The sequence below is a fragment of the Pungitius pungitius genome, chromosome 1, assembly GCF_949316345.1.
Source record: "Pungitius pungitius chromosome 1, fPunPun2.1, whole genome shotgun sequence".
In the NCBI taxonomy this organism is placed as follows: domain Eukaryota; kingdom Metazoa; phylum Chordata; class Actinopteri; order Perciformes; family Gasterosteidae; genus Pungitius; species Pungitius pungitius.
In genome coordinates this window covers 35,561,021-35,581,658 of record NC_084900.1, presented here as the reverse complement: position 1 = coordinate 35,581,658, position 20,638 = coordinate 35,561,021, and the positions used below count along the sequence as shown (strand labels likewise).

Genomic DNA, 20,638 nt, shown 5'->3' with positions numbered 1-20,638 from the left:
GGTAGAGGCCTCAGTTCCTGGGTTAGGTTGTGACAAATCCTATAAAAGAGATGTGTAAGGGCCAGTCACTTATTTATGTTAATTATGATACATTCAAGTGTGTGCCATAATAAAAAGCCCATGGGCATTCACCTCAGCAACTGTCTCAGAACACACAGACAGAGTGTCTTCATTTGCTTTACCCTAGCCAATGTAAAGCAGAACTCTTATAAAGAAGGTTATGTTCATGGTGTTCTGTCTGCTTCATACTGACCTCTGTGTGGGAGATTGTGTGCTGGCTTCAACAGGAACACTCTGTTTCCCTCTACTGCAGAACGTAGAGTCAGCCATATTCCAATCAGGAGAGACTCATTTAATAGTAATACAATCATTTATTACACAAGCATAAAATATGAATTGTGCAAGGTCTTTGGCGATTGAACTCCTCCGCCACAGTGTATTCAGCAGCAGATGGGCCTCCCCCAGTTTTCCGGATTTCACATTTTTTCCTGTTTCTGCTGCAAAGACGTGTTTGTGATAAAATGTTCACCAAAATAATAAAAGGTTATGTTAAATACTCACCACTTTGAATTATATTTTTATATTTTGTCTTGATCTGCTGCCGTTTGGAGTCTAAAAATCAATTAATATTATCTTTCTTAGGATGTCAAAGCGAATACTCACATTTTACACGCACACACACACTTTCAGTTTATTTAATACCTTTTTGCTTAGCCTAAAATCATTATTTTACATGAATCGCCTATAAAATGTATTTCTTTAACTCACGCATTAACACTATCAGCAATGTTTCTCCACGATTGTTCTCTTGCTTTGGCAGCAGCGACGGTGTTACTGCGTTTTTGAAAAACATTTTTATATTCTTCATAGTTAATTTCTAATCTTATCTCCTCTAACTTACTAACCCATAGCATATATTTTATTATACTTTTATTTTATTTTATTTTTATCTTATTTGCACTATGTCGTCATTATTGTACTGTCTTCTGTCATGCACCAACCGCCAAGACAATTTCCATGTATGTACAACATATGATGGCAATATACGTTTCCTGATCCTGATACCGTCATGGTAGAGCATTGAATGATTATCAAAAAACAATGTAAAAGAGATCTTTCAGTCTATTATGTGGCTCACTCCTCTATTTTTTTGTTGCTTGAAGTAATACTTTTTCCCTTCTTTACATGACCGGGAGTTGCCAATGATTCTCCTTTTCTCGTTTCAGAGGGAGCAAGAGGAAAAGGTAGGAGAAGAAGCCCAGGTAATGGAGTTTATTAGAGTTCGGCAGAACCTAAGAAAGATCCACTCTGCGATGCAGAACAGGACGGGAAACATTTAAAGTACAACTGAAGAATGCATCCAAAATCAGAATTGAATTAATTCCCCAACTCCCTGTGGAAGAGTATCACCAAAGTGCATGCTGAAAGACAATTACTATGGATGGATTAAGATACTTTTATAAATACTTAGTGTTTAATTTATTTATTTATTACTAGTGTTGTTTGAAAGAAATGCACTTTGAGTGTGTGAGGAATTAGCGTCTGGTCTACCTTGTGAGGGACGCCCCTCTTTGGAGGTCTGTGGTCAAAATCAATCTGAATTGATTGTGCGAAACACATTAGAAATAGAATTTTTTGTGATTCTATTTGTTACATCCTTTGATTTCCATTGAATCATCTATTTGGCCTCATGTTGCGAATGGACCTCAGGCCAGAGTCAAGCCTTGTTCACAAGGACGTCTGAAAGCAACATTATGAGTGGATATTTGTATTTATACGGTTGGCATAACTTAGTAACATAGTACAATAGAAATTGTACTATGGGGTCGGGGCAATACTTGGATTGGTAAGGTCTGCATACACAGCAGAGGCAGCGATGGGAACCAGGTGAAGTTAAGATTATTCAAGGGGATGGCAACAGCACTATATGTGTAATATAACATTTGCAGATTTATGTTGGAGCACTTTTATTTATGATTTGAAAATGGTTGGATATAACATGGTGTGGTATATTGATTTAAAAATCACTATCTGGCATGTTTTAGCTTCAGAAAAGGGAAATAAAAGAAAAACAGTTTAACTGTATGAAAATTTTCTGATAAAAAGAATAACATACAAGTGGCTAAAATAAGATCTAAAGAAATAAAAAACATTACTGTTGATTTCTTGCAGTTATAACAGTTACTGGATTATCAGTTGTCTTTATCTCTCTGACTCAAGCACCAAAGACCCTCCACAGCAGGAACTTTCAGTAGCACACGCACCCACCCAACACACTGGAGATTCAGATCTTTCCATTCATAGTGTCCCAAGGGCCACCACGCTGGGGCATACTTGCCAACTTTGAGACCTCAAAATTAGGGATATATTCAAAAGGGCCGGGGGGGTGTCGTCATATATATCACACACACACAAAAGAAAAATGTAATTCATTTATGTATTCAATTCCTTAAGGGTTCTCCTCAGGAGGTTAGACTCTAATTTGTACAATAACATTGTACAATAATAATTGAAGGTGCAATGCTTCGCAGCCTGTAGCACAGCCCTCATGTTAGTCTCATCTTTTTCCGTTCTAATTGCCGCACTCGACTTCAAGGTGTAACCTTTATTAGAATTGGAACAGTACTCTGGCTGCGACTGATGACGTTTCCTCACAAAACCGCATATTGAGAAAGGGCCGATGTCTCTCTGGTTGAAATTTTTTGGAAAGGCTTTTTAAAGGGGCCAGCTCTGATTGGGCAAAAAATAGCTACCGCTTGGGAACCCTCAAAGACGTTTCAAGACTGAGAATTGGACACTGTGGCTTCATCCAGTCCTTGCAAATTCTAGGATGGCATGCAACTAGATGTGATTGTAGGCATTTTGGTCACACGCTTGTTCCTGGAATGTAGAAAATATTAAGTAAGTTACCACCATCGGATCTCAAAGCAATCTTTTTGTTGCTGCGTAAATCAGGGTAGGATGTGATCATGTGACGTGAGACTCATCAGTTGACTGTGTATCCTGCGGAGGGCAGTGTAGACGCTTCAAACCGTCTACACTGCCACAGTATACACGAAGAAGAAGAAAAGGAACACCGGAAATGAACTAAACGGTGACCTGGAAGATCTTTCATTTTAGCTGAAGAACGAAACTTGCCTGTGGTTTCCCACTATGTACGTCTGAGGACCACAACCATTAAACTAGCTGTCCTGCCTGACCTGGAATAAGCGATGATAGCAGTATATGTTAAACATTTATATTGTACACGGTCATAATAACCAAGCGCAACTTTTCGGCCCTGAAAGAAGCTTTTCTCTGCTATCAGGCACTGGGAAGCTAACTTTGCGTTAGCTGTTTACCGGATACCGACAGATACTTCAAGAACAACCCCAACAAATTGGAGGTAATGTAAAGCCATCGTTCCATAATGATGTCTCCTTTCTCACTACATTACTTCGCTCTATCTAACTACAAAGTATGTTGGGTTACGTTATCGCAGGCAGTAAACACAACAAACCAAGACGCATATCCAGGGTGTGTTACTGTGTTCAGACTGTAATTTAATTTGTCTCCAGTAACGTTAGCATTCCACTTTGTACCGCCAGCCTGCGCATTTCTACATCTGCGTCTGCTGTTACTTTTCAAGTTATGTTGCTAACTAGCTTCCCATAGGCTACGAGCATAGGTTAGCTAACATTAGTTGCTAGCTTGTGAATGTATTGTACCGACTCTTGCTAATGAAGCTCTGACACGTTCTTCTTAGCATTATATTATGAACAAGGAAACAAACCAACCGTTCAGAAATGTTTTTGCGATAGTTGTATACCAACATGTGAAGACCAGCTAAAATAATGTAATAGCAAAGGGGTTTGGATCTGATGGAATATGTATAATTAAATATCTGCAATTAGTATAAGCGGAAAACTGATCATAATTGGGGTGTTCTAAAAGCTATATTTGCTCTTTTTTGGTGATCAAATTGTTGGTTTGGATGAGCCGAACCGTGACTTTTGTTATCTATTGCCCCACTAATGTTAAGTTTAGAAACGTGGTGGTATGCGGTGTAGGTTCCTGTGGATCCGTGGTAGCTATGGGTATTCTTTCAATGACATGATCGTTGCTTAATGTCGACGTGCTTTGGGAATGATAACTCAAATTGCTTAGTGTGCATACAGAGTGAACTTTGTGTGTGGTGTGGATGTTACATAGTCATAGGCGGCAAGTTGCATGGCAGCTGAAAAAAGCCGTTTCTGATGATGCAACTACTCATCTCAAACATGAATTACAACAAATGTAACGTTATGAAAAAATGACATAAACAACAGAACAATTATAATTATTGTTTTCTGCCCACGTTCTTTTTGACCGTAAGGGGCGGACCAAGTCGTCTTTGGATTGGCTGGCTTTCATCTTTGTTGAGTTGTGCATTCCCAGAACTATCAAAGCCCATTTCCCCACGAAAACAAATAAAGGGGTTTGAAAGTTGAGATTAGGAGATCAAGCATGCGCTGGCTCCTTCATAGTTGAGTAAAATTCACAGACTCCAACTTCAATAGCTCGTCAGCGAAACATTATTTTACCCATAGGGACCAGTCTGCGAGCTGGACTAATTGGTATTAACCTTTTTGGTATAGAGGCCGGACTTTGGTTCTATCCTACTAGCGGGGGGGTGAGGATGTTGCGCACCGCTAACTGACGTCATTGCCTAATTAGCATAGTTGTAGTGAACGCTGTAACATCAACAATTCATCTGCTCCGACTGCAGCTAGGATGAGGCTCCTGTGAGACTAACTAGCTGAGGACAGTAGCTGCTGAACAATAATCACATCAGAAAAGTGTCCAATAAGACCAGAAATGGTTGCTAGATTTTTCCAGCTAGTCGCATTTGATTTAAAAAAAAAAGCACAGGGTTTGGGAAGTTACTAGAATTAGTGCAACAGTTGCCAAGATGGCAGCACTGATTTGGAGGTAAAGGATGTCAGAGGTTAGAGGGGAAATGAAGACGCTGTAGAGATCTCAATGCTGGTTGGCCAAGGCTTATTGCGTCATAATGCAGAAAAGGTTTGTAATTATTTCCACAAACGGAGACACTGGAAAGTCAACTGTCAATAGTTAAAACTTCAGCCTAGAAGTATATAATTCCATTTTAAAGACATGCTTCTTTCTTAACTGAAATACATATATATAACAACGCAATAGCAGTCTTCCAACCATTCAAAGCGCTTTAACAGATATAACGCATATAATCATTCACACATTCATACACTGATGGGAGGAGCTTCTGTACGCAGTGCCCTAACCCTCAATAACTAACATTGATACACAGTGGTCACAGCCAGGGGAGCTATTTGGGTTTGGGTGCCTTGTCCAAGGACACATGGACCCTATCAAACTGCAGATTCTCTGATTTGAAGAACACACTCCTTCCCCAGTCGGGGGCAACTGTGGGACACATTTCACAAACCAATTGGAGATGTCACAGTTACCACGTTGGCTTCTTAATAGTTATTGCAATATACTACCAGCTCTTATGTGGTTACATTTAGTATTGTAGTTTGTAAGTGGCTTGAGCAGCGGTGTCAGCAGGGCGGAATGGATATTTTAAGTCTATGGCTTTGAGGAGGGCGTGGGCTACTTTTTCTAATCGATACTTATTTTATTTGCAAAACTTAAGTTCACAAAACATTTAAAGACCAGCTTGCCAGACTAATCGCGATTTCCAATATATAATATAATGTCAGGTTTTCTTTGTTTGCTTTAACTTGGTCTGAGGGTTGTATCAAATGTTTTATTATCCTGTTCTTAGAGAGACCATCAAGTTGAGAGATGTACTAAAACACACACAAACTCTCTGTACACAGCTCATCAGTTGGAGCAGACGAAGACGGCAATAATTGAGGGGAGTCAAACACCCCTGATTGTCTGGTCCTGAGATGACATCACAGCAGCCACATCTTCCCAATGCTGTTAGTCCTCCCCAGCTTGCCCAAAACTCCTCTGCTCATCACGCTCAACCTCAGATTCAGGCCAATCAGCTGGACTCAAGTCAGAGTAGTGCAAGTGCTGGACCTCTGGATCACAGAGCTCTGACAGGTAGGCCCGGCTGCTCAGGTGTGGCAGCAGCAAGTGGAGAAGTGGCCAACAGAAACATTCCTCCTTCCTGCACCAACTCCATCTTGTCCAAAAGGAGTGGTGGCTTCGAGCCATGGCCTGAGGAAGCAGTGGACAATTCCCATGGGCTTTACTCACTTCATCGCATGTTTGACATAGTTGGAGCCCAGCTAACCCATCGGGATGTCAGAGTACTGTCATTCCTGTTTGTTGACGTGATTGACGAATATGAGCGTGGTGGCATCCGGAGTGGACGGGATTTCTTGCTTGCCCTAGAGCGTCAAGGTCGCTGCGATGAGACTAACTTCCGACATGTTCTCCAGCTTCTACGGATTATAACCCGCCACGACCTATTGCCTTACGTCACACTCAGGAAACGGCAGGCTGGTGAGTAATGCAGGGTCATCACTATCGTCAGACCAGACTTTAAATATTTAGTTATTTACAGTTTGTGGGACCCACTCATGTCTGCAAGTCATGATTTTTTATTTATCTTTTCATGAAACACATAGAAAGCTGCAGGGAGGAAATATTTTGGTCAGCCAACTTAGCAATAAACATATATATATATATATATATATAAAGGGGTATCATCATCGTCTACAGAGGGCCACCACTGGGGACACGTCCAGTGTTTCCTCTACCATTATCCTCCCTGCCCCTTTTATTTATCAAATGAGTTGCATAGAAAATATAGTTGACATTGACAAAGTTAGAAATAATGACTTTTTAAAAAAATATTAATTTTGTTCTTCAAACTTTGCTTTGGTCCACGAATGTTCCATCTGCAGCGATTACAGCGTTGCAGACTTTTGGCATTCGGTAATCTGTAAAAATGTCCCCCCACCCTCCCACACGTTGGATTGGCTTGATGGGCTCTTCATGAGTACTGTAAGGTCAACGGGGCTGAGTTCTGGTGGCTGCACTGGCCACATGACATGACATGACATTACATGTCATTTAGCTGACGCTTTTATCCAAAGCGACGTACAATAAGTGCATTTCCACAGAGAGATACACACTTCCTTACAGACAGCATACCAGCTGCCTGCTTCTTCCTGAAATAGTTCTTCTTGCATAACTTGGAGGTGTGCTGTGGGTCATTGTCCTGTTGTAGGAGGAAATCTGCTTCAATCAAGCGCTGTCCACAGGGTATGCATGTCGTTGCTAAATGGAGTGATGGCCTTCCTTATTTCAAATCCCAAATTGAGGACCCGTGAGGCATCTCAAACGTAGACTCTAATATACTTGAGTTGTGCACTGGGGCCTCCCACCTCTCTTTCTACTCTGGTTAGAGCCTGTTTGTGCTGTTCTCTGAAGGGAGGGGTTCACACCGTTGGAGGAAATTTTCAGTTTCTAAGATTTTAGAATTTTCATTTCTAAGAACACGACTAGAGTGGCGAGTTTCACGTGAAAGTTCTCTTTTTCTGGCCATCATGAGAGTAGAATTGACGCCACAAATGTGATGCTTTAGATACTCGCTCAAAGGAAGGCCAGTTTTATAGCTTCTTTCACCAGCATAACTGTTTCCATTAGTCTTCTAAGGTGATTAGCAAACACCATGTACCATAGTAGAATAGTCATTTACCCCAATAACAATCTATAATGTTGGCATGTACTGTATGGAGGGTCTACAATGCCTTTAAACTGATGCATAGCAGTGGTTTGAATGAGATCATTACCATTTTGGTAACATCAGAATTCCACTGTTTTCAGTTTGTCCAGATCCTGTTGACAAGTACCTGGAAGAAACATCAGTGCGCTACATTTCACCAAGAGGCGCCGTGCAGAGCAAGGACACGGCGCCTCACAGAAGAACAGGTTGGTCTCTGTTCACGTTCTTCTTCTGGTTTTTGCACAAAAAAACTGAAAAGCTTGATTAACATTACATGTAATGTCACTTTCTAGGTCCTCAGCAATTCATTTGCTGTTCCCCATCAGGACCCAATGTTGGACCTCCACAAACCAAGCCAGCGCCTCTGGTCCAGAACCGCAAACGGAGAAGTCATTTGTCAGTTGACTGCAGAGAAAAGCAAACATGTGGTAAAGCCCATTTTATCTGGCCCCCAAAATAATGGCAAAACAATTTGACCAATTGAAAAAACATTTCTATATCTCCAACTTGAATTGTTTTCAGTAAGCTTAATAATTTAAGATAATTTTAACGAGAAACTTGTTTTCAGTAATTAACGTCTTTTTCATATATACACACTTACCTTCATGTATGTTTGCATATATGTATATATATATATATATATATATATATATATATATATATATATATATGGAAGAGTTTGCATCTTCGAGGGGGGGGGTGTAATAGTCTGTCTGCTCCCATTCACGGTAATATTATTATTATATTATTATATTATATTATTATGCTGCGTGGGAAAATGAATCTGAAACATTTTAAATGTGACAAATGTGCAAAAAATAAGGGACCAGGAAGGGGAAACTACTTTTGAGGGCCAGACTTAAAAGTGATCATTACAATCTCAACAAGCCAATAAAGAGAAGAGTTGTTGGGGGGGGTTATCATATGGTCTAGCTGCTGCTATATAACGCCTTTGGATTCATTCCAAGGAGGAGAGAGTTATGAATGCATGAATTACTTTAAGTGCAGCGTGAAAGAGAAGGACAGAAAATGTTGTTTAAAATGGTCCTACTTAAATATGGAAAGTGTCGGGTGCTGATCTTTTTCCTTATTTTCCCTCCCCTTTAGATATTCGCCTCCGGGTTCGTGCTGAATACTGCCAGCATGAGTCTGCACTTCAGGGCAATGTCTTCTCCAATAAGCAGGAGGCGGTGGAGAGACAGTTTGAGCGCTTCAACCAGGCAAACACTATTCTCAAATCCAGAGACTTGGGCTCCATCATCTGTGACATCAAGTTTTCTGAGCTTACTTACTTGGATGCATTCTGGAGGGACTACATCAATGGATCGTTGCTAGAGGCTCTGAAGGGAGTTTTTATCACAGATTCATTAAAACAGGCTGTTGGCCACGAAGCTATAAAACTATTGGTCAATGTTGACGAGGAGGACTACCAGGCTGGTCGACGTAAACTCCTCCGCAATTTAGTCACAAGTGGAGGAAGCCCACCAGGAGCCATCAAAGACTCTGTGTCTTAGACAGGACAAAGGGCAGATGTGATGATGCTGTTTCAGGGGCCTTTATTGTGTGCCTGAAAGGAACTGAAGGACTTTTAAACACTGCATTGGTATATTGAGAGATGACGATATCCTATAAACTCAAGTGTAGCATGCAAGGTGATTTCACTTTCCTTAGGGGAGGACATGCTGAATATAGCGTGCGTTGAGTTGAACTCATTTCTTGTTTCTGGTATATTTGCTCATTGTGTTGTTTGATAGATCCTTTTCACAACCTGTTCAGCTCTTTTCAATACAGGGAAAATGAAGCTGAAAAGTTACTCCCAATGGGAGTATTACCGTATTATCAAACTATTTGTTTCCCAGGTTCATGATAGATTGATTGGATCAACTGGTTTGTAACTTGTAGAAAGGAGCAACAACATAACAATGTGGAATACTTCCGCACAACTTCAACGGTTGATGACTTTATTTACAGCTCGGAAATATCAACATTGTTTCCAAAAGGCACTTATCCTGCATCGTATTTGCATTCTGTGTTCGTTTTCATCACTAAAACAGGTTTGGAATAAACGATTGAAAGTTAATTACACCATCAACGAAACAAATAGAGGGCAGGATGTGTCGGGGCTTTCAATTTAAAATCCCCTTTATATTCTGCTTTGTCAAGGTTTCACAATTGTCTGTAAAGCGTAACCCTTTCAGATGCCTTTTTTCTTTGCTCACATGTGGTCTCGACATCTTTGTCTTGGCTTTGTTTTTTAAAATTCTTTGTTTGCAGTATGGCTTGGTACCAGCAGCTGTGATTCTGGCCTAATGGGACATTTCAAATGTCTACAGTAGTTGACCTTTGTGGGTCATTTTAATGTGTTGAATCCTATCCAACACATTAAAAAACAACGTGACTCACAGATTCATTCAGTTTGCTTTTAAGTATGTTTTAGTTTTTCAAATCGGTGCCACTTTTATCGTCAGCTTGTACTTCCACTCGCTCTGCTGACACAAATAACTTTTTTCACATTTTAAATACCAGCTCCAGTCAGTAGAAATGCCATCTGGTGAGTGTGGATTCTTCTCATTTCATTTTAAATTCATGACGTCATGGGGTCGCACTGTGGGTCAGTCTACATGTGTGTCACCCCAGGGAGGGCAGTGCAACAGTGTTACTGTTAACCCTAAAACAAGCTATGAAATGAGGTGGTTACATTGAACTAGTAACTGATGACTTGCAGTCTCAAACTACCTTTCTAGAACACAGTCTGCAGTGTGCTGGTGAGCTTCCTGCTTCCTACAGCCAGCAGTAGTTTTTGTGTGGTATGTCACAGGCTAATTCATAATACATGACTATGTTTCTTCAACACATGGCCAACTGGTTGAATTAGTTTTCATACTAAGTGAATGGAGAAACTCATGCATGTGGTGGATGTAACTATAAAAACCTTCTCACCAGACAATCCTAATAAACCCCTAGATTATCTTTAGTGACAATGAAATGCTTGCTTTTCACAAGCACAGCAGCTAGTTTTTCATGGTAGAAGAAAGATTGTGGTTACGATTATGTGACAGTACATCAAAAGACAAAATGTCATGCTTTTGTGATGAGTTTATTTTTTATTGACAAGTAGAAAAGAGATTTGTCATTTACTAGTCTAATGCTCACATTGTTTTCATCTCTAGCCAAATGGTTGACATAAAAATCAGTTCTCTTTTTAGAAGTTTAATATACAAAAATCTACCAAATATATTCCTCCTGTTAAACAAATCCAACCTATTTCATCTCTGCTGTTGCACCAGCACCATGGTTACTTTTTAAAACACCTGTTTTGAATGACTGGCCACTATTAATGTAAATGATAGATTAGGCCTACAATTTACATTGTTACTCCAGTTGCATTTCATGTAAAGTTTGCATCTATTATATAGGTCAATATACGTTATGTCAGTCAAATGCAGTGGCCCTTATGCAAAATTGCATGTATTTGTAACCTGTTGTCTCCATAAATGTCATAGAAACTCACAGTGCTAACATTTTGTAAATAACCATATTGTGAGTCAGATTTCTTAAATCCATTTTGCTTTTCTCAAAAAAGGATAAGTAGGACTGTTAATAAATGAAATGCAGTGCTTTGGAAAGTCCCAGTCTTAGTTGTCTTTTAATGTAACATCAGTTATATCCAGACAACACATCCCAACAAGCTGCTTCCTCATTGAATGCTTTTCTTGGTCTGTATCTGCATTTAACACAAACCTTGCGCCTCAGCTTCCTACAGTAACCATGGGAGAAAGAAATCCACATTTTGTCTCACAAATTAAGTACACCCAAATTCTTCAGTCCATACATGTCTTTGCAGAGATTTGAATGTATACTTCGGTGTATGTTGGTGGTTATTTTGCTTGACTTGTTGACCAATAAAAGTAAACTTTGCTGTGTTTATATATGCCATTGACCCTTCAACTGACCACTTCTGCAGAAGCTCTGTTTTCAGTTAAATTGATCAAACTGCAAAAAATAGACCAAATGTACTTGCTAGTAGGGCTGGGCGGTATACCGCTATAGGATTTCCGTACGGTATGAATTTCTCGCGTACCGTTCACACCACATCGTCTTTCGGGTAAAACACCGTGTAACAACAGTTCGTGACAATTTGTACCACTAATAATTGTAAATCTGTAAAAAATTACCCCACCGAGCACAACCAAAAGTAACTCTGCTGCTACATGAAAACACGGAAAAGGGCGATAGAGGAGGAACAACGAGAGACCAGAGATGCACCAACTTGTGCACAAGAGAGGAGCGGTGTCTGTTTGGAGGCTTCTTTAGGTTTCTTTAGCCCGTTGAGTAGCTGCCACAACAAGCTAACTCGCCAGCCAGTTGTGATCGAGCGGCGAACAGCTGTTCAGGTAGCCGGGCTCCTTTTCGGGGTCAATACGTCATATACCAGGATACGGTCAGAATCTTTATAAATACCGTGATACGGCCTTTTGGCCATACCGCCCCGCCCTACTGTGTCCTGTACACTATAGTATTGTCAAGGGCAGCGGCTTACATTTAATTGAACATTGGATTAGTTCCTTTTTTTTGGCAAAATACTATATACCTTGAAAAAAAGTCAACAGTAGGGAGATGACAGGAAGTGAGGACAATAATGCATTGCGTTGTGTGGTCAGGCAAAAGTAACACTTTTAGCTAAGGAGAATAGAAAAAACGAGTACAGCAAAGAAGACTTATGTATTATGTACAGCCAAAAAAGTAATGTTGAATTTGTTTTTTATTCTCAAAGCCTCTTGTTTATTTCACACATTTATCATTGTATACCATGGTGTAAGAATTCTGTCATCATATATACGGTCTATACTGCATATTGTATCACAATATATGAAATCTAATTAGTTGACATTGTGTTTTGTCCACATAGTTACTATTTTAAGTAATAATAAATACACATTTTTCTTTTGAATCATTGAAAGTAGAATCCATGTTAAGAAATGACAGTCATACATCATATAATGCATTTACAAATGTCTACAGAGAGTAAGTGTGCTACATGAGTCTGGACATAGACTTGACATAGATTCTCAGGAACCTGTCAATTTAATTTTATCCCACCCCACTGTAAATACTTAGTCACTTTAATTTAATGTAATATGTTCTGCTCTGGTATTTTGTATTGTGTATATACTGTGCGTATTCATATTTTATTTTAATTTTGTATTGCTACTGCTACATACAAATTTCCCCCTGGGGATTAATAAAGTATCTAACTATCCCAAATGACAAAAATAAACCTTCAAAGAAAGTTTCTGCATGATTGTTTTTATGTTTGCTGACATATTAATATTAATATTTATATTCATCTAATAGCATTCTCAAACACAATGCATATGCCTGTAGCCCTTTTATATCTTCTGCCTTAACAGCAGGCCATCCACATAGGCAGCTGTGACCTAGGGTTGGACGGTGTACCGCGGTACCCTTACGTTTAAAACGGTACGGTTCTGACTATTTTTAGTACAGGTGTTACACCGAAATCTGTGACCCATCAGGAACTGTGACCGCAGAGGGCGCTGTTTCACATCGTCTGCTCGTGCGTGCTAGACCACGGAGGGCGAAGAAGAGCGCCAACGCAAACGGCGTAAACGTTTATACATTACGTCCACGGATGAAAGCATCATATTGTAGTGTTAAGAAAAGAAAGAATATGTGTAAATATATGTGACCCCACTGTAACTGCTTAATAAAGGAGTTAAACTTCAAAATATTGTTTGGGGTTGTTATTTCATCTCTTCACATCACTCTGGACACATATTTTCTTATGTGGAGTCTTCACGGAGCCAGTAGCTCAGAGGTCACCATATCTGACAAGTAGCAGCCGTCAGAATGTGTGACCCCACTATAACTACTGAATAAATGAGTCAAACTTCAGTAGGTTAAAAAGAAAAGTATTATCTAATAATTCCTAGCCACCACCAAAACGTATTCAACAAAGGATTTTAATTGAATCCACAAGAAATCAGGCCTGACTTAGACTATAGTCTACAGTATAATAATTAGATTAAATCAAATGCAAAAACTGTGACTAAAACAAAGTCTTGGAAAATGTATAAATAAATCCAAATACCAGCATGGACCGGGCTTCAACATACCTACCATTGTTATGCTGAAAGAGTTGTGTTCAGTAGGTTTACAGATTTTTATAAGATAGACACTCTGCTACATGCTGAGCAAACAATCTGAAGGCCTGAAAAAGAGTTCTTTATTTTCATTTCTTTAAGTTGATATTTAAGGTACTTGAAAAAGATGTTGCATATTGTAGAACTTGATATTATTAAGTGGCAACAAGTGCAGACACGAACAGGAAGGCCAATCATGCATTAAATTGGTGAATCGAGTAATCCCACATTTTGGGTCTGTTTATTTCAATTTGTTAGTCCGACTGAATGTTGCCCATTCGTGCTACAATTTCTCATGTTTGAATGTAGCAGTTCATTACTGGTGCTTTCAGGCTCTGGAGTCCTTTTTACTCAAAGGCTTGTTTCCCAAGAGGTTATCCACCTCAACTACAATGGACTGTGATATCTTTGGAAGAACCTGTGGAATTAAAAGAAAGAAAAGATTAAAGAGATAACTTTGCTATTAGAATTATTATATATAAAACGGCGAGGCCCGTTATCCTCTCAAAATACAGGTTTAGCAAGGCGGTGAGAGATGCTAAACAACTGTACTCTGAGAAACCTCAACAACAGTTCTCAGTGACTCTGCTTCGGTTTGGAGAGGCTTTAAACACCTCGCAAACTACAAGCCCAAAACTCTCCACTCCATGAATGTCCTCCACCTGGCAGACAAGCTGAATGAGTCTATGATTGTCCTGACTCCATCATTCACAGCTCCAGCAACCATAACCGACCCCCTCCTGGACCACTGCAGTTCGCCTACAGAGCCAATCGTTCTGTAGGCGATGCTGTCAACATGGCCCTTCAATTTACCCTCCGGCATCTGGACTCCCCAGGATCCACTCTGTGGACGTTAGCTCTGCTTTCAACACCATCATCACCGTCTCTGCTGCAGCACAAACTCTCAGCTGCAAGTGGATCACGGACTTCCTGTCAGACAGGAAGCAGCATGTGAAGCTTCTTTATAATAAAGACCTTTTCTGGTCTGTGTTCTGCTCTTGGTGTTACGGTCTGTGTGGACCCAAATGCACTACACACAACTCAAGGGCTCTTTGACATTTATTGAAGCTCCAGAACAGCAGACGGAATCACCATGGGACAGAAAGGCAGGTCGGTTCACCAGGGTTCGGGCTAGCGGGGTCAACAGGGGCAAGCAAGGTAGGCAAAGGGAGATCAGTCTGGGAAGAAGCGAGTGAGTGACGGGTTTAAATACCGAGGGCAGTGAGTAGGGTAGACGGTGAGTGTGATCGGGCTGACAAGGTTAGTGTGCCAAGCAGGTGTACAGAATAAACTGACTAGGTGGAGTGAGGGGGATGTGGAGCTGAACTGTGGCACTTGAGTTCAGCACAACAACCAACATGACACAAAAACAATATGCGCATAGCTGTGAAAGTGTATTGTGTGTGACTTCAATAGCGGGCACTCAGCAGGATGCCTACTGCACACGTCATGATTTGAGTTAAGTTGCTTGTTCAATAAAATAGCATACTGTATATACCGTATTGTTAGCTTGTAGCTATAATTGTTCAGTTTGGAAGCATAATAATTAACTACCAATAGCCTTCTTAAAACTATAGTTGTTCAGAATGTGTAGGTTTAGTAGTTAATAAAAAAGAAATGTAATTGTGTAACGTGTAATTGTTCAATAAGTGTTTAAAAATATCTGATCATATAAAATGTGTTTTGTTTATATTACATATACACATAAACACGTGATAATGAACAAACAAATCTAAACTAAGGAATCAAATCATATTTTTTTGGCGAGATGGACAATTTGCGTAATTACGTTATTACGTAATGACATCTCACGTAATGGCAATTTACCAACTTTTAGCAACAAAATCACCTTGCTTGGATGTGCAGCTCTTATTGTGCAGGGAGAAGAACAGAGGGGAAAAAATTCAACTGTTGCTAGTGGTCAGAGAGCGTGACAGTGTGACTTTCCCAGCTTCGGGGGCAGGTAGTGTTGTGTATGGACTGCTTGTCCCGAGGCAGAGAAGAGATGAGGGTGTTAAAGGCAGATTTGTAAAAAAGGGTCCAAGCGTAGATTCCTGATAAGTCCAGGTGCTATGCTATGGGCCATGTTGACAGCATCATCTAGAGACCTTGTTGGCTCCTTAATGATGGGGAGGGATCCATTGTATTTCAAAACAATAAAAAATAGTTAGTAGATTCCACCATCTTTCGTTTTGCAGGAGATCCGTGTTACAATACGAGTATCTGCAATCTGAGGCTGAGGTGCAGAGTCCGGTATCGTTCCACAGCCAAGTCTTAGTCGAGCATCGAACGGAGGATAAAGAAAAGTCAGCTGAATTTTGTCCCGTTTGTTGCACTGTGGGCATGTTGTTAAGAATTATGGCGAGCAACGTTTGTACAAAATCCACAAAATGGAAATATAAATATTGCCCTCAGTTTACACAAGTTAAAAAAAAATGTAATGGCAACAATCAATAAGTGATGCAATGCAAACCATTGAGCCCAAGTGTTTCAGGTACAAGTCACATGACATATGCTTGAATGCTGTCTGACCTTGATTGCTCTGATATTTTCCATTAGTTGGTCAGTTCTTGTAGCTCCCAGCAGGACAGAGTTCACTCCCTCGTTTCTCAGACACCATGCTGTACAGTAAGAAATGGCTGTGAGGCAAAGATTGGTTTGGACAGTCACAAAGCCTTGGGAATCATAGAAAGTTGCAATTGAAGTTTATGAATGTGTGTGGTGCGCATGTTATGTGATTTATTATTTATGGAGAGATAAAGGATATGAAAGACAAAGACAACACGTTTTATTTTACCAATAGCCAGTTGTGGCAGAGTGCATCCTAGTCGTTCAGCAACTATCTGCAACTCTTTTAGCTTCACTTGCTGACGGTGCCCCTCCTCACTCATGACCTTGTCCTTCATCCACTGATAACCCTGTTGCAGACAGCACAACACACAGAGCTCAAGTCTAAATGCATAACAAAGATCATTGTGTTTTAATGTTTAACCTATTGGTTCAAGACAATTTGCTTCCCTGAAAAGATTTTTCAGTATTATTCCCAAAATGATACTGAAAAGTCGCAGACAGATATCTCAGAACCTAAACACATTTTTTAAAAACATGCATGGCTAAACATTTGCATTACGATATATTCTAAAACGAATATTTAATGTTCAAATGTACTTTCTTGCTTATTATATTTATTTGCTTTGGCTTTATTGTCCCACATGTGATCACTGGTAGGATTGAAACAAAGGAAGTAGGTTTAAGAAGTTTTTTCAGCAGGATAACATGCAATAGAATGATATGAGAATGGGAAAAGTAAGAGTGTTACCTTAAGTGAGGCTCGTGAATGAGAGGGGATCCCGTTGTTATACTTCCCTGAGAGGATCCCACATGCCAATGGAGACCATGCCATAGCTCCAATGCCTGCATTCCCAAAAACAGGCCTAATAGATCAAATAATACACACATTTCTGTTGCTTGATTTAAGTTGAAATAGCACTGAGCCTAAACAGACGTTTAAGTCTGTGTGGGATCCGACCCAAGCCCAACATGAGGGCTAATTGGACGAGGGCAAACAATAAACTGCTTTGGGTCCTGAAAGAGAAGCGGATAACTTGCCCCGTACTCCGCCAACTGCAGAGGTTTAACTGTACTGTTGATGTGTATTGTGTTTTTATGGACTGCCGAGTAATCCTATGTAAAAATAGTGGCTTAAAAATAGCTTTGATAAATGTGTAATTTCAATGCGGTTTTTAAAATGCTATTCATCATAAAGCTACAATAGTGTTAGCTATTATAGCATAATGCTTAATACTAGCCCACACACAGACATACTCATGGACTGAACTCACTGCTCTGTTAAACAACTGTGGCATCGCTGCTCTTTTTGGCCAACTTTACAATCTTGGTTTTCTCCCTCTCCGAGGCCCCTGTGCTCTGGCCTGAGACCATATAAACACGCGCTATCCTCCTGCTAATTATTTCTAACTTTTGTCTATGAGAGGGCAAGTTGGTTTGGTGTAAACCTGCACAAACAAAGGGCTGCTCTTGCACGAGGAACAAACTAAAGGACAGAGGGCCAGACTTTTCCTCAACATCCCTGCAACCGATTAAAGGATTCCTGCCACAAAAGACCTTCTGTGTCACGGTTTGGCTTCGCTTCCTGTTTTAGTTTGAAGTTTCATGTCTCTTGTGGTCCTGGGTTAACTTCACTTCCTGCCTTGTCTTGTGATTGCGTGATTGTCTCCACCTGTGTCCAATCACCTGCACCTCCCTTGTGTATTTAAGCCCTGTGTGCCTGTTGTCCCCTGTCGCGTCATTGTTTATACGTCAGTCGTCGTTGGAGCACGTCTTGTCTTGGTTGTGAAATAAAGAGCACTTTTTGATTAGAAACTCTGCGCCTGAGTCCTCACTACATCCTGCTTCAGCAGCGATCGTGACATTCTGGATGTTGAGTGATTTAGGTTTGCACAATGTATTTTTGTTGTTTGAGGTTGTTCACAAGAGGGTAGCCCCTAGGAATGATCCCCTTAAATGAATTACCTTTTTTTTTTTTCTATCCAATATGAATAAATATTACACCTGTCAGTATAATCCAGTAGTCCAAAAGCACCACAAACTACAGCTGCAGACTGGACAGCAATTGGTTAATTTACATCTGTACATCATTAAATATTTTAATGAGTAGTTACACCAGTAGTAGTTTACTCTGGAACATTATATATGTATATGCTTTTTTATTTTGAATCAAATAAAAAAGCAGGGTTGTCATCTGGTATTACTGTAAGAATACTTGACAATCAATAACTGGATTAAATTCATTAGTACGACCAGCGGACATGGTGACTCATTAAGTTAGCTGCTTTTCCAATTGCAGAAGATTAAACTGCCTTTGATAGCTGTGTCTCAAAGTCGCAGAGGTGTGGACTCGAGTCATGTGACTTGGACTCGAGTCAGACTCGAGTCATGGATTTGATGACTTCAGACTCGACTCGACAAAACGTACAAAGACTTGCAACTCGACTTGGACTTCACATCGATGACTTGTGACTTCACTTGGACTCGAGCCTTTTGACTCGAGAAGACTTGCTACTTCCCATGAAAACTGGGGGAAAACATTTTCACACGGCCGCGCCGCTCTGTTTATCTGCATCTGTCAAAAAAATGTGCGCCACCTGTATGCAGAGAACGCTGCCTGCACGACATCCAATCACTGCAGTGCCACCTGGTTCTAATTCGACAGCATCTAAACAGGCACATTGCAAGACAACCAATGAAGCGCAACAACGCGCGTCCGTTGGAAAGATGATACCGAAGGTAGTTTCGTTTGGCTATAAAAATTACGAGGTAGTCGTCAAAAAACGAGTTGCTATTTGCAAAACATGCGGGTCGAAGATTCCAGACGGAGCTGCCACAATGTCCAACTTTGTTTGACACCTGAAGTTGCACAAAGAAAGGTAAGATTTGAACAAATGCTGAGCACCTTATCGAATGTACCGTAACTCACGAGCATTTTACCGTATCAACGAGACAGCTCGTTCATGCTTACAGAAATCGGGATTTCTGAACCCGGATTCAGACTCCGATGGAAATCCTCGCCAACATTTTACAATAGTACTATAACACAGTCACAGTCGATCCACCATTACCCTTCCCTACGTAGTCTAGGTCTGTAAGGCAGCGCACCATCACCCAGGGTTCCCCGTCCCCACTTTGCTTTAAAGCATATGACTTCGGTTTCTTGAGGGAAGGGCTTTTGAAGCAGTGAAAATATTCTTAATATTGCATAAACGGAAATGTATTATCGTATACCTTAGTGTACAATAGACAATGAATATTAACACAACATTGATATGAGTAAAGAGTAGTTTCAAATAAAACATGTGGTTATAAGGGATTTTCTGTAATAAGAGGACTTGAAATGACTCAAAACTAAAATGGTAAGACTTTTGACTCGACTTGGGACTTGCCTCATCTTTGACTCGACTTGACTCGGGACTCGAGGGCAACGACTTGAGACTTACTTGTGACTTGCATAACAATGACTTTGTCCCACCTCTGCAAAGTCGCAAGGCTGCATCCTTGTGGCCTCCACCCTTCAACAGCCTTTGCGGTAGACCAGGGCTGGGTCCTCCAACAACCCCATAGGCTGAACCAAACGGTTCCATTTTGAGGTTTTATTTTAATAAACTTTCAATTTCAACTTTGCTTCTCGAGTTGTGCATTTGAGTTCAGGTCCATTGTTCGGTTGTGACAACAAGGAAGACAAAACACAATTCCTTACACTCTCGACTCACCCACAGTCGCCCCCTTTTGCATTTGGTTTTTGGGAAAACTTCAAATTAAATTGATATTATATGGCAACCTACCACTACAGTTCCCCAAACATTAGAATGGATTATTCAACGTCAAACAAAAAAACGAGGTAAATGCTACAACATAAAGATGAAAAAGTTCTACATTGTTGTATTATCAGAAGAGATTTCTCACTCACGCAGCTGCTTACCAATCTTATTGAAGAGTTCAGGGAGTTGCACTTCAACCTTCTCCCTCTGAAACATGTGGTACTCTGCTTGCTCACAGATGGGTGGGATCTGATTGAACTGTCGAGCCACGGAGTATGCCTCCTACAGGAATCACAAATACAATGCACAAAACCAAAGCACACTGCAACCATCAATAAGGAATAGATAATAGCGATAATACTAGAGCTGCAACTAACAATTATTTTAATAATCAATTAATCTGTCGATTGTTTGTTCGATTAATCGATGAA

General features: G+C 40.3%; 2 protein-coding genes across 3 annotated transcripts in view; one reads left to right on the top strand and one right to left on the bottom strand.

The window, feature by feature from the left end:
* Nucleotides 1–3,062: 3,062 nt before the first annotated feature.
* dedd (death effector domain containing) lies at nucleotides 3,063–11,635 on the top strand. Of its 2 annotated transcripts, none has more exons than XM_062566254.1 (5): nucleotides 3,063–3,385; nucleotides 5,844–6,480; nucleotides 7,810–7,914; nucleotides 8,035–8,136; nucleotides 8,816–11,635. In XM_062566254.1, exons 2-5 carry the CDS (start codon nucleotides 5,916–5,918, stop codon nucleotides 9,220–9,222), a joined length of 1,179 nt encoding a protein of 392 aa, XP_062422238.1. In that variant the 5' UTR covers nucleotides 3,063–3,385; nucleotides 5,844–5,915; the 3' UTR covers nucleotides 9,223–11,635. The 2 variants fall into 2 exon arrangements, with proteins under 2 accessions (XP_062422238.1, XP_037337024.2); XM_037481127.2 differs by having other exon boundaries at nucleotides 3,064–3,385; nucleotides 8,002–8,136.
* A 1,254-nt stretch (nucleotides 11,636–12,889) lies between these two features.
* LOC119223716 (voltage-gated potassium channel subunit beta-2-like) overlaps nucleotides 12,890–20,638 on the bottom strand; it is a 34,358-nt gene continuing 26,609 nt past the window's right edge. Inside the window, exons 11-15 of the mRNA XM_037481123.2 lie at nucleotides 20,369–20,489; nucleotides 17,192–17,286; nucleotides 16,670–16,790; nucleotides 16,405–16,493; nucleotides 12,890–14,290 (exon numbers count right to left, since the gene is read on the bottom strand). Of these exons, the coding sequence (XP_037337020.2) occupies nucleotides 14,201–14,290; nucleotides 16,405–16,493; nucleotides 16,670–16,790; nucleotides 17,192–17,286; nucleotides 20,369–20,489 (516 nt within the window). The 3' untranslated portion in view covers nucleotides 12,890–14,200. The remainder of the gene's footprint in view (nucleotides 14,291–16,404; nucleotides 16,494–16,669; nucleotides 16,791–17,191; nucleotides 17,287–20,368; nucleotides 20,490–20,638) is intronic.

Excerpts from the sequence above, each read along its gene's own strand:
- dedd (XM_037481127.2), top strand. The coding sequence starts at position 5,916 with ATGACATCACAGCAGCCACATCTTCCCAATGCTGTTAGTCCTCCCCAG. Across the intron at positions 6,481-7,809 it reads ACTCAGGAAACGGCAGGCTG|TTTGTCCAGATCCTGTTGAC; the intron begins GTGAGTAATGCA and ends CACTGTTTTCAG. Across the intron at positions 8,137-8,815 it reads CAGAGAAAAGCAAACATGTG|ATATTCGCCTCCGGGTTCGT; the intron begins GTAAAGCCCATT and ends CCTCCCCTTTAG.